This window comes from Pogona vitticeps, chromosome 6, assembly GCF_051106095.1.
Source record: "Pogona vitticeps strain Pit_001003342236 chromosome 6, PviZW2.1, whole genome shotgun sequence".
NCBI classification, from domain to species: Eukaryota; Metazoa; Chordata; class Lepidosauria; order Squamata; family Agamidae; genus Pogona; species Pogona vitticeps.
Window position 1 is genome coordinate 84,182,733 of NC_135788.1, and position 13,121 is coordinate 84,195,853.

A 13,121-nucleotide genomic window follows, 5' to 3' on the forward strand; every position below is an offset into this window, starting at 1 on the left:
CTGGAAATGGAAAAAGGAACATACCGGTAACTATAAAGCTACACAAAGATCATTTTTGTAGTCAGAGAACCCATGAACCCTGTAGAACCTTAAAAGGGTTGCTTTCTGCTACCTTATCTTACTGCACATAGTACATTAGAAAAACACATCCACTTAGTGCAGTTTGGCACCCCTCTCAGTTTGGCACATTGGGAACTGCCCAACTAGCCCACTCAAACACTGGCCCTGCTTACAATGCTGTAAAATAAGTAGGTCAGGTTGTTATCTCTTACTGCAGCACTGAGAAAATAACAAGCAAGAATCTAGCCCTCTCTGAGCTCTTAAAAGAAACCCAATAGACCTATTGATATTCTCAACCTACTAATTTCTCTGCTGAAAATCTTTTATCAGATGTTCTCATCAAGAGCCATTCTTAACTTCAACAAGTACATTGATGTCATCAGATGCCCATCAGAAAAGATGTGTTTGTATGCCCCCAAGAACGTTTAGAGAGTATGTTTGCTGCAGGTTTATCCCCTAGCACCTTAGCAATTTTGGTTTTGTGAGGGAAATGAGTATCACATAGGATTGAGCTGCTGATGGTCATTACCTCATTATTCATGTAATGGAGATCCAGGACCTGACCAAATGCTGTTTTCACTTTCTGTTGTACATCTTCATAGTGGACAGGCCGACTAAAAGGAATAATTCTGGGGAGGAATAGTATGACCGTGAGTGTTCAGTATAAGTTTTATATATTTCATGCATGAACAACAGTTTGAATATTTTACACATGCTCAGCAGAGTTGATAAACAGTTGGCCTTTTTGTGATGGCAACCGCTCCTCCCAGAATCAGACTTCAAGCTAAGAAAGAACGGTGATCAAACCCTGCAGACTTTTCGAATGAGGTTTCCAGAGGAAAGCCTGGAGTTTTATTTCTTTATTCTCAACATATGTTCCTGTATATATTCGAAGAGGAAGCAAGAGAGATGAGGAGATTATATAGGAAAATGAAGTATTACTGTGCAGCCATCACAGACTACAACTAAGATTTTGGAAGAAAAATTATGACACTGTTCTCATTTAATTTATATATATATATGGGAAGGAGAAAAACACGGCATATAGGGCGATGTCTTTATTTAGAAATCCCATTTTTGGGATCTAAATAAAGAGCAACTTAAGAGCATTAAAAAAATAAGTGTGTATGTGTGTGCACGCGATTGCATGCGTGCGCAGGGAGTGAATTGTGAATGAGCAGACATATTCTAAGTGTTTCTTTGCAGCTTGAGCTTTCCATAATGTAAGAACAGGGAAACAAGATAATTAAAGCCCTATTGCATTCAACGTTTTAGAAATACTTTCTTCGTTACTGTTGTTGTTTTAGATAAATAGTGCACAGTAATGTTCTACTTACTGATGATAAAACAATGCATTTATAAATTGGAATTACAATGCTTTGGTACTGGGTAAATATATCATGGCTCACAGTATCACAGCAGCTCTTCATGAAAATCAAGCTGCACATTACACACAAATACATACACATGAAATACCCTAAGATTTTTTTTAAATCATGATGTATTTTGGTAGTTTTAGGCAGATCATTCCTGGTTTAAATATTTGTGGCCAGATCTGGCAGCTCCGCTGAAATTAAACACATACAAATGCAGTTTGAAAGTAAGCCTACATAGCTGCATAATTCCTGCTTGCATACAATTGAGCTTTTCATTTCAGTGGACATATAAATATACAAAATACACCCTGGTGACCCCACAATACTACTGTATTTCAGTGGTATCTGCCTAACCAGGAAGAAGAGAAAAATGGCAGGGCTATTGAAACTAACATTTCCTCTCCATTTTAACTACTCCAGTACAGTAGATGCCAGAACACTATGCTTGTTATACAGTGTATCCATTTAATCCTACTGGAATTCTGGAATCTTAATACTACCAGAAGCACCTGAGTACACTTACTTCTACCGGGGAATCACTTGGCTCATCGTTAAGGTGACAGTAGTATTTGTATGCCTGTATTCCAAAGTGAATGCTAAATAACTGATTCTTGTTTTTGCATTTCACTTACTTCCATGGAAACCACCACATTTAAAGATCTGCCTATAATGTAGCATGCATAATTGGGGAAAGTATCGTATTTCATCTTTACTTTGTTTAATTTCATCTCCATCTGCCCAATTACTTTAATTGAAAAGGACCCTGGACCCTTTTCCCTGGAAGCTGGGCTGAGGGCAAAGGCCAGGTATGTTTGAATGGATGTTTTGCTGAGGTTTTTTTTTCTGGGCTTTCTTTTTGTCTCCTGACCACATGGCCTGGGGGTGGGGCCTAGGGGGTGGGACTTCCTGCTTTAAAAGAGCGTGTCCCAGGACCCTGGACCCTTTTCCCTGGAAGCTGGGCTGAGGGCGAAGGACAGGTATGTTTGAATGGATGTTTTGCTGAGGTTTTTTTTTCTGGGCTTTCTTTTTGTCTCCTGACCACATGGCCTGGGGGTGGGGCCTGGGGGTGGGACTTCCTGCTTTAAAAGAGCGTGTCCCAGGACCCTGGACCCTTTTCCCTGGAAGCTTGGCTGAGGGCGAAGGCCAGGTATGTTTGAATGGATGTTTTGCTGAGTTTTTTTTCTGGGCTTTCTTTTTATCTCCTGACCACATGGCCTGGGGGTGGGGCCTAGGGGTGGGACTTCCTGCTTTAAATTCTCAAATTTTGTATCTGGCCTTAATATGGTAAATAGGAAAGCCAATTAGATTTGCATAAACCTCTGAGTCAGGAAAGTTTTAAGGATCAGATCTTACTTTTGCACTATTAAAGAGCAGGCCGGGTAGGTGGGGCTCGTCAGCCATGGAAGGCAGACCATCTAGGAGAAGGAAAACTCCGATTTCAAACCTCCACTGCCTTGTGGCTATATCCACTCATGGAAAAGGCTTCAGGAGTTAACCTCGAGGCAAAATCCAGAGCTGGAGTCTCGAAGGCAGCATGTGTCGTTCTGCCAACTCCTGCGACATTGCTGGAACCAATTGTATTGGCTCTTGCCTTTCCATTGGATCATTTCAACAATGTGGAGAGGGGGGATCTGCTGCTTGGGTAACAGCCTATCCTCCATATTACCTTACCCGGGCTTCATGCTCTGGAGAGGACACTCCTCGATTCAGAGCATGTTACCATAGTCTCTTGAGACTGAAGGATGCCTATGCTATGCTAGGAAACAGGCCTATTCACCTTTAAAAATATCTGCTGTAAACCACTCATTGCACAGGAGGTAAGAGGGATGGCTTGTAGACAAAGGGCCTTTTTGGCAGCTGCCCCCAGACTATGGAATGCCCTCCCGACTGAGATTCGTCTGGTGCTGATGCTGATGACATTTCGGCACCAGGTCAAAACCTTTCTGTTCCAGAACATGTTTAATTGAAATAATATCAACCTTGGGTCCTGATGGCAACTTTTAGAGTATCTATTTGAATTGTATTTGAATTGTTTTATCTTTTTATTGTATTTTAATTGTATTTTATTCTTGTAAGCTGCCCAGAGGCTTTTGTGTAGAGTGGGCGGTATATACCGTATTTTTCGCTCCATAAGACGCACCGGACGTTAAGACGCACTTAATTTTTAAATACCAAAAATTAAAATAAAATAAAAATATATAAACAGAGCATGTCCCACACTGGGACTGCCAAAAAAAAATCACCAAAAAACAAAGCAACATAGAAACATGCCCCCCAGCCCAAATCAACCCTCCAAAACCCACCCAGAACATTTTTTAAAAAGTAAAAAGCAGCTACTAATTTTTAAATACCAAAAAATAAAGTAAAAATAAATAAACAGAGCAAGTCCCACACTGGGACTGCCAAAAAAATCACCAAAAAACAAAGCAACATAGAAACATGCTCCCCAGCCCAAATCTACCCTCCAAAACCCACCCAGAACATTTTTTAAAAAGTAAAAAGCAGCAACTAATTTTTAAATACCAAAAAATGAAGTAAAAATAAATAAACAGAGCAAGTTCCACGCTGGGACTGCCAAAAAAATCACCAAAAAACAAAGCAACATAGAAACATGCTTCCCAGCCCAAATCAACCTTCCAAAACCCACCCAGAACATTTTTTAAAAAGTAAAAAGCAGCAACTAATTTTTAAATACCAAAAAATACAGTAAAAATAAATAAACAGAGCAAGTCCCATGCTGGGACTGCAAAAATATTGACAAAACACAAAGCAACATAGAAACATACCCCCAGCCCAAATCTACCCTCCAAAACCCATGCAGAACATTTAAATTTTTTTTTAAAAAAAGTAAAAAGCAGCACCTTACGGTCGAAAGCCTCCTGGAGGTCCTCAGAAGCCAGCGATGGTGGTGGTGGTGGACCCCCCACGGGGCCTGCTGAGGCCTCCGGAGGCCTGGGGAGCAAGCGATGGTCGCTGGGGGAGGCCCCCACGGGGCCTGCTGAGGCCTCCGGAGGCCTGGGCAGCAAGCGATGGTCGCTGGGAGAGGACCCCACGGGGCCTGCTGAGGCCTCCGGAGGCCTGGGGAGCAAGCGATGGTCGCTGGGGGAGGACCCCACGGGGCCTGCTGAGGCCTCCGGAGGCCTGGGGAGCAAGCGATGGTCGCTGGGGGAGGCCCCCACGGGGCCTGCTGAGGCCTCCGGAGGCCTGGGCAGCAAGCGATGGTCGCTGGGGGAGGCCCCCACGGAGCCTGCTGAGGCCTCCGGAGGCCTGGGGAGCAAGCGATGGTGGCATGGAGGGGACAGTATTCGCTCCATAAGACGCACGCACGTTTCCCCCCAGTTTTTTGGGGAGAAAAAGTGCGTCTTAAGGTGCCAAAAATACGGTAAGTTAAATAAACAAATAAATAAATCCAATAAACAGGTAAATATTTATGCCAAACTTTCCGTAGGGAAACATGCCACTATGACTATAATCTAATAACTCTTCTGTGCAATTAAGCCCTGTTGAACTTAAACAAAACTTATTTTTGTGTAGTCATGCACAGGACCACATCTTATCAAAAGCAGCTTCAGTCCAGATCAAGTAGAAAGAAATTGTGTGAAATTTTGGGAAGCATGTGAAAAGAAGCAAACACTTACCGTCTTTCGCCATTATGTTCAAATTTTATCCTGATGTCATTCTGCCAAAGAAGATATTATTAATGCACTCACTGAATGCCTGAGAACCTTTTGTTCATTTTGCAGTGAAGTAATCAATTACCATAGCAAGTACACATATTTCACTGTAAGAGGAAACAAGCTACAGATTTCATTTCTTGCTTTTTTCTAACAAAAATAATATTTTATTCCTGCTACTGAATAATATAGTTAACCACACTCCTGAAACATGCTTAGTTTAGTCATGTCCGCAAAATGCCTTGCTTTTAATTCCTTTATTTTATCCGATTCTTTCTTCCAACATTTATTTGTTCAGAAAACTCACAGAGGCTTGTACAATAAAGTAACAAAGACTGTAAATAATTAGCACACTACAAATATAAAATGTTACTCTGGTGGGGATAACACTTATAAAGACAAAATTACAAAAAAAAAAGACAATGTCTGCATCTGGACTAATTTTTTCATCACATCTTTTTCATCACATCTTTAAGTGTGAATTTTTTTGAAAACGTTTAAAGATTCGATTTTCCCAAAAATTCAAATTTAATTTGAATGTATCTTTGTCTTGTAGCCAGTCAATCCAAATTTCAGGCTGGTATCTCAATGGTATCATACAAAACTTAAATTTCCTTGTTGACAGTGACAAGGATTTAAACTGACTTAGCCCTGAAAATACAAAGCTGCATTAGATTCAGAAGAATGAAAATTGCTAGAAGAAACACCAATAATTTAAAACATGCAGATGATATCATATTCCTGGAGAAACAGCAGTTACTTGATATGACTGCTGACTGCTGATAAAGGTGAAAGAAAAAAGTGCAAAAGGAGCATTAAAGCTGAACATTAGGAACACAAAAATGATGACTACAAAAGAATGATTTAACTTTCATTGAAACTGAAGAAACTGGAACTGTTAAACATAAATCTTGTTTGAGTCACCAATCAAAATGAAGACTTCAGCCAAAAAAAATAGGAGAGTGACACTTGGAATGAAAGTTATGAAGCAACTAGGAAAGACCCATAAATGTAAGGATGTGTTACTAGAGACAAAGCCAAAATCATCCAAATTACGGTATTCTATATACCATTACTATACATGAATGTGAAATCTGAACAATGAAGAAATGTGGTTACTATTGCTAGAAAGACAGAGCTGTTAATGCTATTTTAACTTTCTCTACAGATTCTTCCCAGCCACACTTCACTACATTCAATTCTCTCACACTGTTACACATACTCGTAAGACTGAGAATCTTGCATTTCATTCTAAATATTTAGTTGTACACTGAATATCTTTTCACCTTTAATTCACTACAAGCACATACAGAGTTCTCCACACCTCTGGAATCCTGACATTTGAACACCATGCTACCATGCTGGTTTTTTAAAGTACAGTGCTGCCTCGTATAACGAGTGCCCCATTTAACGACGAATTCGCATAGCGATGGCAAAAATGGCATCGCTTTTGCGATCGTATAACGAAGGTTCCTATGGGGAAAAATCGCTTCGCAATGTTTTCCCCATAGGCACCATTTTCCCCCAGCTGAGCGGCGGGAGCCTCCAAAGGAGCGCTCCCGCCACTCAGCTGGGGGAAAATGCCTGCGGTGGCCTTCGAAGGACCCTTCCGAAGGGTCCTTCTGAGGCCACCGCGGGGGGAGGGTGGGGGATCCGATGCGTGTCAGGCATCCTGGGCTCAGATCCCACCCGCCGCCAGTTACCCAGCCTTGGGTAACCGGCGGCGGGTGGGATCTGAGCCCGGGATGCCTGAAAGGCATCCGGATCCCCCCGCTCTCCCACCCTCCCCCCGCGGCTTGGATCGGACCCGCGGGGGCTAGCCCTGCCATGGCTGGACTCCCAAGAGTCCAGCCATGCCTGGGGTAGCCCCCGCGGGTCGGATCCAAGCCGCGGGGGAAGGCGGGGAGACCCGATGCCTGTCAGGCATCCTGGGCTCGGCAGCGCGGGGCGGCAGGGACAGATTGGAGGAGTCCCGTCCCCACCCTGTCCCCTTCGCTGGCAGCCACCCCCCGCCGCTTTCCCCAGCCTGGATCGGGCTCCTGGGAGTCCGATCTCGGCTAGGGAAGGCAGCACGGGGCGGCGGGGACAGGGTGGAGGGGTCCTGAAGGGCTTTTGTCTGGAAGCCTTCGGGATCCCCCACCCACCCTGTCCCTGCCAGTTTTTAGTCCATTGGAACGCAATAACCAGGTTTTAATGCGTTTCAATGGGCTTTTTAATTTCGCTTTACGATGTTTCCGTATAGCGACGTTAATTCTGGAACGGATTAACGTCGGTATACGGGGCACCACTGTAACTACAAAACATATTAACATCTTTATTTCTGACTAACAACACTAAAAGGGAAAACAAGTTTGCTTACTTGAGCCTTTTTGTCCTCTGTTGCACGAGCACGTTGGTTTGTTATTGTAGAGTTGCTTGGAGAAGATTGGTTGCTCGTACTGTATTTTTTCTTAAAACGGAAAAAACCAAAATTGTACATTTATAAAAGAAAAAGGGACAGTGAAGTTACAATCAGGTTTCTTTCAGGTTGGAAGGTAGGGGACAAGGTAGCAAAGGGTTAACTCTTCTTCCAGTAGAAGGCAAAGTTAGAGAAATGCTTCTTTTCCTTAACTTATACAACTTATTTATATTCTGCCCTTGAGCACAAAATCCCCAATGTGTCATATGATTTAAATTAAGAAATATAATTGAAACATTATCAAAACCATTTTTATTTGGCATGAGTCTCTGAAGATTTGCACCCACTATATCAAGTGGATAAAAGTTTTGCTGGAAAGTCCTCTTTCCACCCTAAGAAAAGCATTAGACTGCTGATACATGTCCCAACACCTATACCAGAAACTCTAGTGGATCATGGTTCTAGAGCCAAATTGCACTGGCAGAAGAGGCAGCCCACAAAGCTGCCATGAATTTTTTACACTTTGTTGCAAACTTTGCTAAAATGAACAAAGAGCAGATTGAACTGAGGGTAGGACTCAAAGGCTTTATAGGCCCCTTCCAACTACATTATTCTATGAGTAAAAGAAATTTAGAATGAGGAGCCCCGATAAGAGCACAGAACGCTAGCAAAGCTAAAATTGACATCAACTGCCTAAAAGGACAATGATAAAACTTCAGATGGTTTACATATGGAAGCACCCCTATCTTTTGAATCATTTCTGTGGCTATCTTTCTACCCAGAAGTAAGTGCAACTATGGACTCTGCTAACTTAAGGAATCTTTAGGCTCTCCATTGCACTTGAGAGAGTAAAATATTTCTGCAAGAATGCAAGAAGTTCTGAGGTTAGCGTGGTTAGATACCACTAAAGAATGATGGCTCTATATCTTCAACCAAGAAAGCAAGAGCTTTTAGCTATTCCTACTTGGAAGTGAAATCTTTCTGAAGTCTCTGACTTTACATATAAGGAGGTGCTATCTGGAATTTTTGGACCACAAATTCCATAATTCTCCATTCTAGGAGTTCTATCCAAGAGAGATATCTAAATGTAACTTACACCTGAGAGCTTTGTGACCTAGTAAAGCTTAACACCACCCAAGCTTCCTATTCAACTAACAATGGGGCAGCTTTCTTTCTGGACAGGAGGCTTTGGTGGAGTCTGGCCACAAAGCCTTCAGGTGTAGGCTTGAAGCTAAGCTACAGTTAGATCCCTCAGGTGGAACTTCCAGAATGGAAAACTATGCAACATTCTGAATGGCACATATCTACTTACATACAGTTTTCTTTTTATGTCTGTCACTTTGCCACTTCTTTTTCACCTTTAATACTCTTAGCTAGAAGGGGGCAGCAGACACAGTATAAAGACGAAAACGAAGGACATACACCAAGTCTGGGTTTAACTGCTTCTCTTACTTTCACTTGCACTCCTGCTATACAGTAGGCATCTGTAAGTACCACCAGCACTGCCTTCCAGAGCAACAGAGTGTGTGCCATCCCATTCATCAATCTTCTAGGCTCTAGAATTTAGGACCCTGCACTGTGCTACTTATATGTCTTCATTTTTATCTCCTACGCTTAGCCATTGTGGTCCAGGGGCCAGACAGTTTTGAGGGGTACATTCTCAAAGATAAAGAATCCCATAGAAAATCTCAAAGAAAGAGGGGCTTTCAAAAGCTCCCAACTGCTTCTCTCTCTTCCCCTCTTTAAATATATGTTACAAATTCCAACTTCTTCCTGTTGTTTTTGGTCAAAGTAATTTAGGTTCTTGTCTTAGAAGGCTTCACAGTATTGTACACTCTAATACAAAACCACAGGAATCTTGAAAGGTATTGCCTCAAATAAATCAACGGCTAGTGCCGTTGTGCTATTTTGATCCTTCTTCTGCGTTATCTCAAATGATACTACTGAAGAAAGCTATATTCCCCTCCTCAGAATGGGCATCCAAAGCTCTTGTATAAGTCTTGCCTTCAATGAAAAAGGGATTAACTCTCGCTTCCTGCCCTCCAGCTTGTTGACAGAAAAAACATTACCTATACAATCAGTATCAGAAAAACAAAAATAAGAATTTCAACTTGTAACCTTGAATTGCCAAAGATAGAGGCATGCCAAAGGAGGGGGGAAATCCAGAGCAAACATTCTGATCTGTAGACATCAAGACCACCCACGTAAAACCAATGCCTGGCAATGGCCCTCTTGACATTTCTTGGCTCTTTTGAAAAGGGAGATGAGTTGAGACAATATCTAAATAACATTTTTACAAAACATTGCAAAATCCATTTGGCTGAGAATACTGAGATGATAAAGCCCAAATATGTACAAGATAGCCAAAACTACAGTTATCAGGAACAGACTACCTGTTTGTTGGAATGTGAAGAGTCTTTGTGTTTCATGCTATCAAACCCAGACAATCTGGGACGTCGACTCATCTGGAGTGCAACCAAGTCCTTCATGATAGAATTTAAAGCCTCCTGTTCATCTGTAACAGAAAAGTGAAGAATTCTTGTGAGTGGCCAAGCTTTTCTTGATGTGGGAGGGGTGTTGCTACTTCCTTAAAAAAAAAGCGTGTTTGCTTGCTCACTCTCTCACACACAACTCTTATAGGTTTTTAATTCTCTGCAAATAAAATGAAAAGCTATATGCTCCAACACTTGTACTTTCAGAAATACAAAACTAACAGTGTTTCCTGATGCTGCGCAAGACTATTTTCAGTTTTTGCTGTTTCTATCCTGCCCAAAATAGTGGTAATTCTTGCTTCTTCCTCTTTAGTATTACGAAGATCTGTCTGCTCCTATCTGCACTTCCTGTAAAGATCGTTATTTTCCTCTTTATCGTGCTTTTTCTTGCAATTTCTCTGCTGAAATCTTCACCATTTTATCAATTTGGAAGGCATCAAAACAATTTTTAAATCCACATTCAGCACCCCACTCCACTTTTCAGAACTTTTTTGCTTTTAAAGCTTTTTGCTTCTCCATGATCAACATATTTCTCCTTACTTTATTCTGTTCTTCTATTCGCAGTCTTCTATGTCAATTTAATATAACCTGTAAAGATCTCCTAGACCAGAATACTGTCTCCTTTTTTGAACCTCATAGTATTAAGGTTCATAGCCCCCCTTCTGTTCACCTGACCAAGCTCTTTAACCCTGAAGAAGAAATTCACATCTTTGATCTACATAGCATCTAGTAAAGAGATAGCCACACGTACTACATTTTGGTTTAGGACTCTTCTCTATAGCAGGGGTCGTCAATCCCCAGTCTGTGGCCCAGTGCTGGTCCATAGGCTTGCTGGAACTGGGCCACGGATACGGATCTCCACCAACACCACCCGCACACATGGGGGGACATCACGCTCATGTAGGGGGTACGAGCATGACACGCCCACCACATGAGCGCGGGGTGCCCCCACCCGCCCCGTGCATGGAGCTTGCTCCCCCCAACCGGTCCTCCATAAACGTGGAGACCACTGCTCTATAGGAGCACACCCAGTATAAAGTTGTACAGTTCCTAAATGATTGCACTGGTATTCTTTTGCTTCATTAAGAGTCTGCAAATCTGGTAGCCTGCTAACATCTCAAGCACTGCTAAAGAATACAGAATACAGCTAATACAGCTATAGTGACCTTTGAGGGACTCCTGAATCCCTTCAAGAAAAATGTGTCTGTAATCCTAGAACTTCTCAGCTGGGAATACTTTCCACTGAACACATCATCACTTATTTCTGAGTAATGTGAATAGTGATTAATTAATAAAATGTCATCATAGTGATGGCAACTTATAGCGACACTTTCCAGGATTTTCTAGGTATAGAGTACCTAATTTACCATTCTCTTTCTTTGGGAACATTCTGGGACTGTGCAGCTTGCCTAATGCCTCAAATGCTGTTTCTTCTCCACAGGATGCATTTTATTTATATTAAATTGATCTGTGTCACAAATTAAACAAAAACATTAGGTTTTTCCCCCTCCTACAAGGCACAGTGGGAAACTTAAATACATACCCCTGGTTCTGCACCTGGGCATTCAAATGCACTGTGCTACTCAGCCAGTTAAACATGTACAGTAGGAATGGGAAATTCTCCCCTGCCCAGGAGATATATGCCGTGCCAGATAGGGTTCTGCAAGGCAGCACAATTTCCTTAGGAGCAAAGGAGCTGTCCAACAAATTACTGAAAATATACTGAAAAGTATGCACCTATTTTCTGTTCATCAAAAATATGAATGGTATAACAACAACAATCTTAGAACTGCAGAGCTGGAAGGGACCTAATGCATTATCGAGTCCAGTCCCAGTCAAGAAGGCACAATGGGGAACTGAACTCACAACTAGAGATGGGGACGTCTTACCACAAAGCATGAAGTTGCCTCATGAAGCAATTAATAATGAATATATTCATCGATTCATAGGTTTTTGGTTAAAACTTATATGTGTTACATAATACTAGTCAATGTTTTTATAATTTTGACTGTGCCTGGAGTTTTAAAATAAATAAATAAATAAATAAATAAATAAATAAATAAATAAATAAATAAATAAAAATAATAACAACAACAACAACAACAACAACAACAACAACAACAACAACAACAACAACAATACTGTATGGGGAAATTAAGGTTTGTAGGTACCCACAGGTGCTAGAGGGCTGCATTTAAGTCCTAGGGAGCCAATGTTGTTAGCCACAGCTTAAAAAGACGTGGATTTAATCAGAAAAGAGGATGCCTGATTACCTTAAAATAAGTGTTAATTAAATTTGTGATGTGAGGTCACTGATCTATAAAAAGAAACCCATGGTACAATACAAAACAGGACTGAATAAATGTTTGTAAGGCAAGGATTACTACACAAGCAGTTTTTCAAGTCTACATAGCCTTTCTTCCACCACTATACAATCAGTCAAGATTAGATGTTCATGTAACTTTTAACCATCTCTTTATAGCAGTTGTTGAGCAAGCTCTTGCCCCAGTCTTATCCCTCAGGATAGAACTTCCTGCTTCATTTGATTGTAATGGATGTAATAATATCTTTTCTGGGTTAAAATAAAAGAACCACAGAAATCTTCTCATCCTCCTTCTAACTATGAAGGCAAGTGGTAAATTAATGAGGACACTTATTTGCAGGGACAGAAAAAAACTACACAAGATTTTTTTCTCTCTTAAAAAAAGGTTTACTAAGTAATGCTCGTAGAAAACCAAGGAGAAAACGATTATTTACCAAATTCCTGAACAAAGATGGAAAAGCATTTTTCCATTAAATTTTGGCACAGATATTTATCCTAATAAAGAACTTATACATTATGTAAAGGGCTTGTAAGCTCCAGTGAGTGCTACTACAGTATAGAGAGAAAAGACCAATGTGAACATCTTCCTAGTAGCAGAAGAAGAACAAAAAGAAGAAGCCATCAACTTGATTCTGACTTAGGGCAATCCTTACCCATGTCCCCTAGGTATAAAATACTCATAAGTAGTTAACTATTCTCTTCTTGTGGAATGTTCTGTAAGCTAAAAACCATGAATTTCCCAACCTAGATGCTCCTGCTCAGTCAGCTAACAAGTCAGCTTTTGTATTATTATATATC

General features: G+C 41.2%; 1 protein-coding gene across 1 annotated transcript in view; it reads right to left on the minus strand.

Annotated features, from left to right (window-relative positions):
* MAP3K3 (mitogen-activated protein kinase kinase kinase 3) overlaps positions 1-13,121 on the minus strand; it is a 57,075-nt gene that overhangs the window by 22,906 nt on the left and 21,048 nt on the right. The window contains exons 2-5 of the mRNA XM_020796115.3: positions 9,902-10,023; positions 7,470-7,559; positions 5,075-5,115; positions 590-689 (exon numbers count right to left, since the gene is read on the minus strand). Of these exons, the coding sequence (XP_020651774.2) occupies positions 590-689; positions 5,075-5,115; positions 7,470-7,559; positions 9,902-10,023 (353 nt within the window). The remainder of the gene's footprint in view (positions 1-589; positions 690-5,074; positions 5,116-7,469; positions 7,560-9,901; positions 10,024-13,121) is intronic.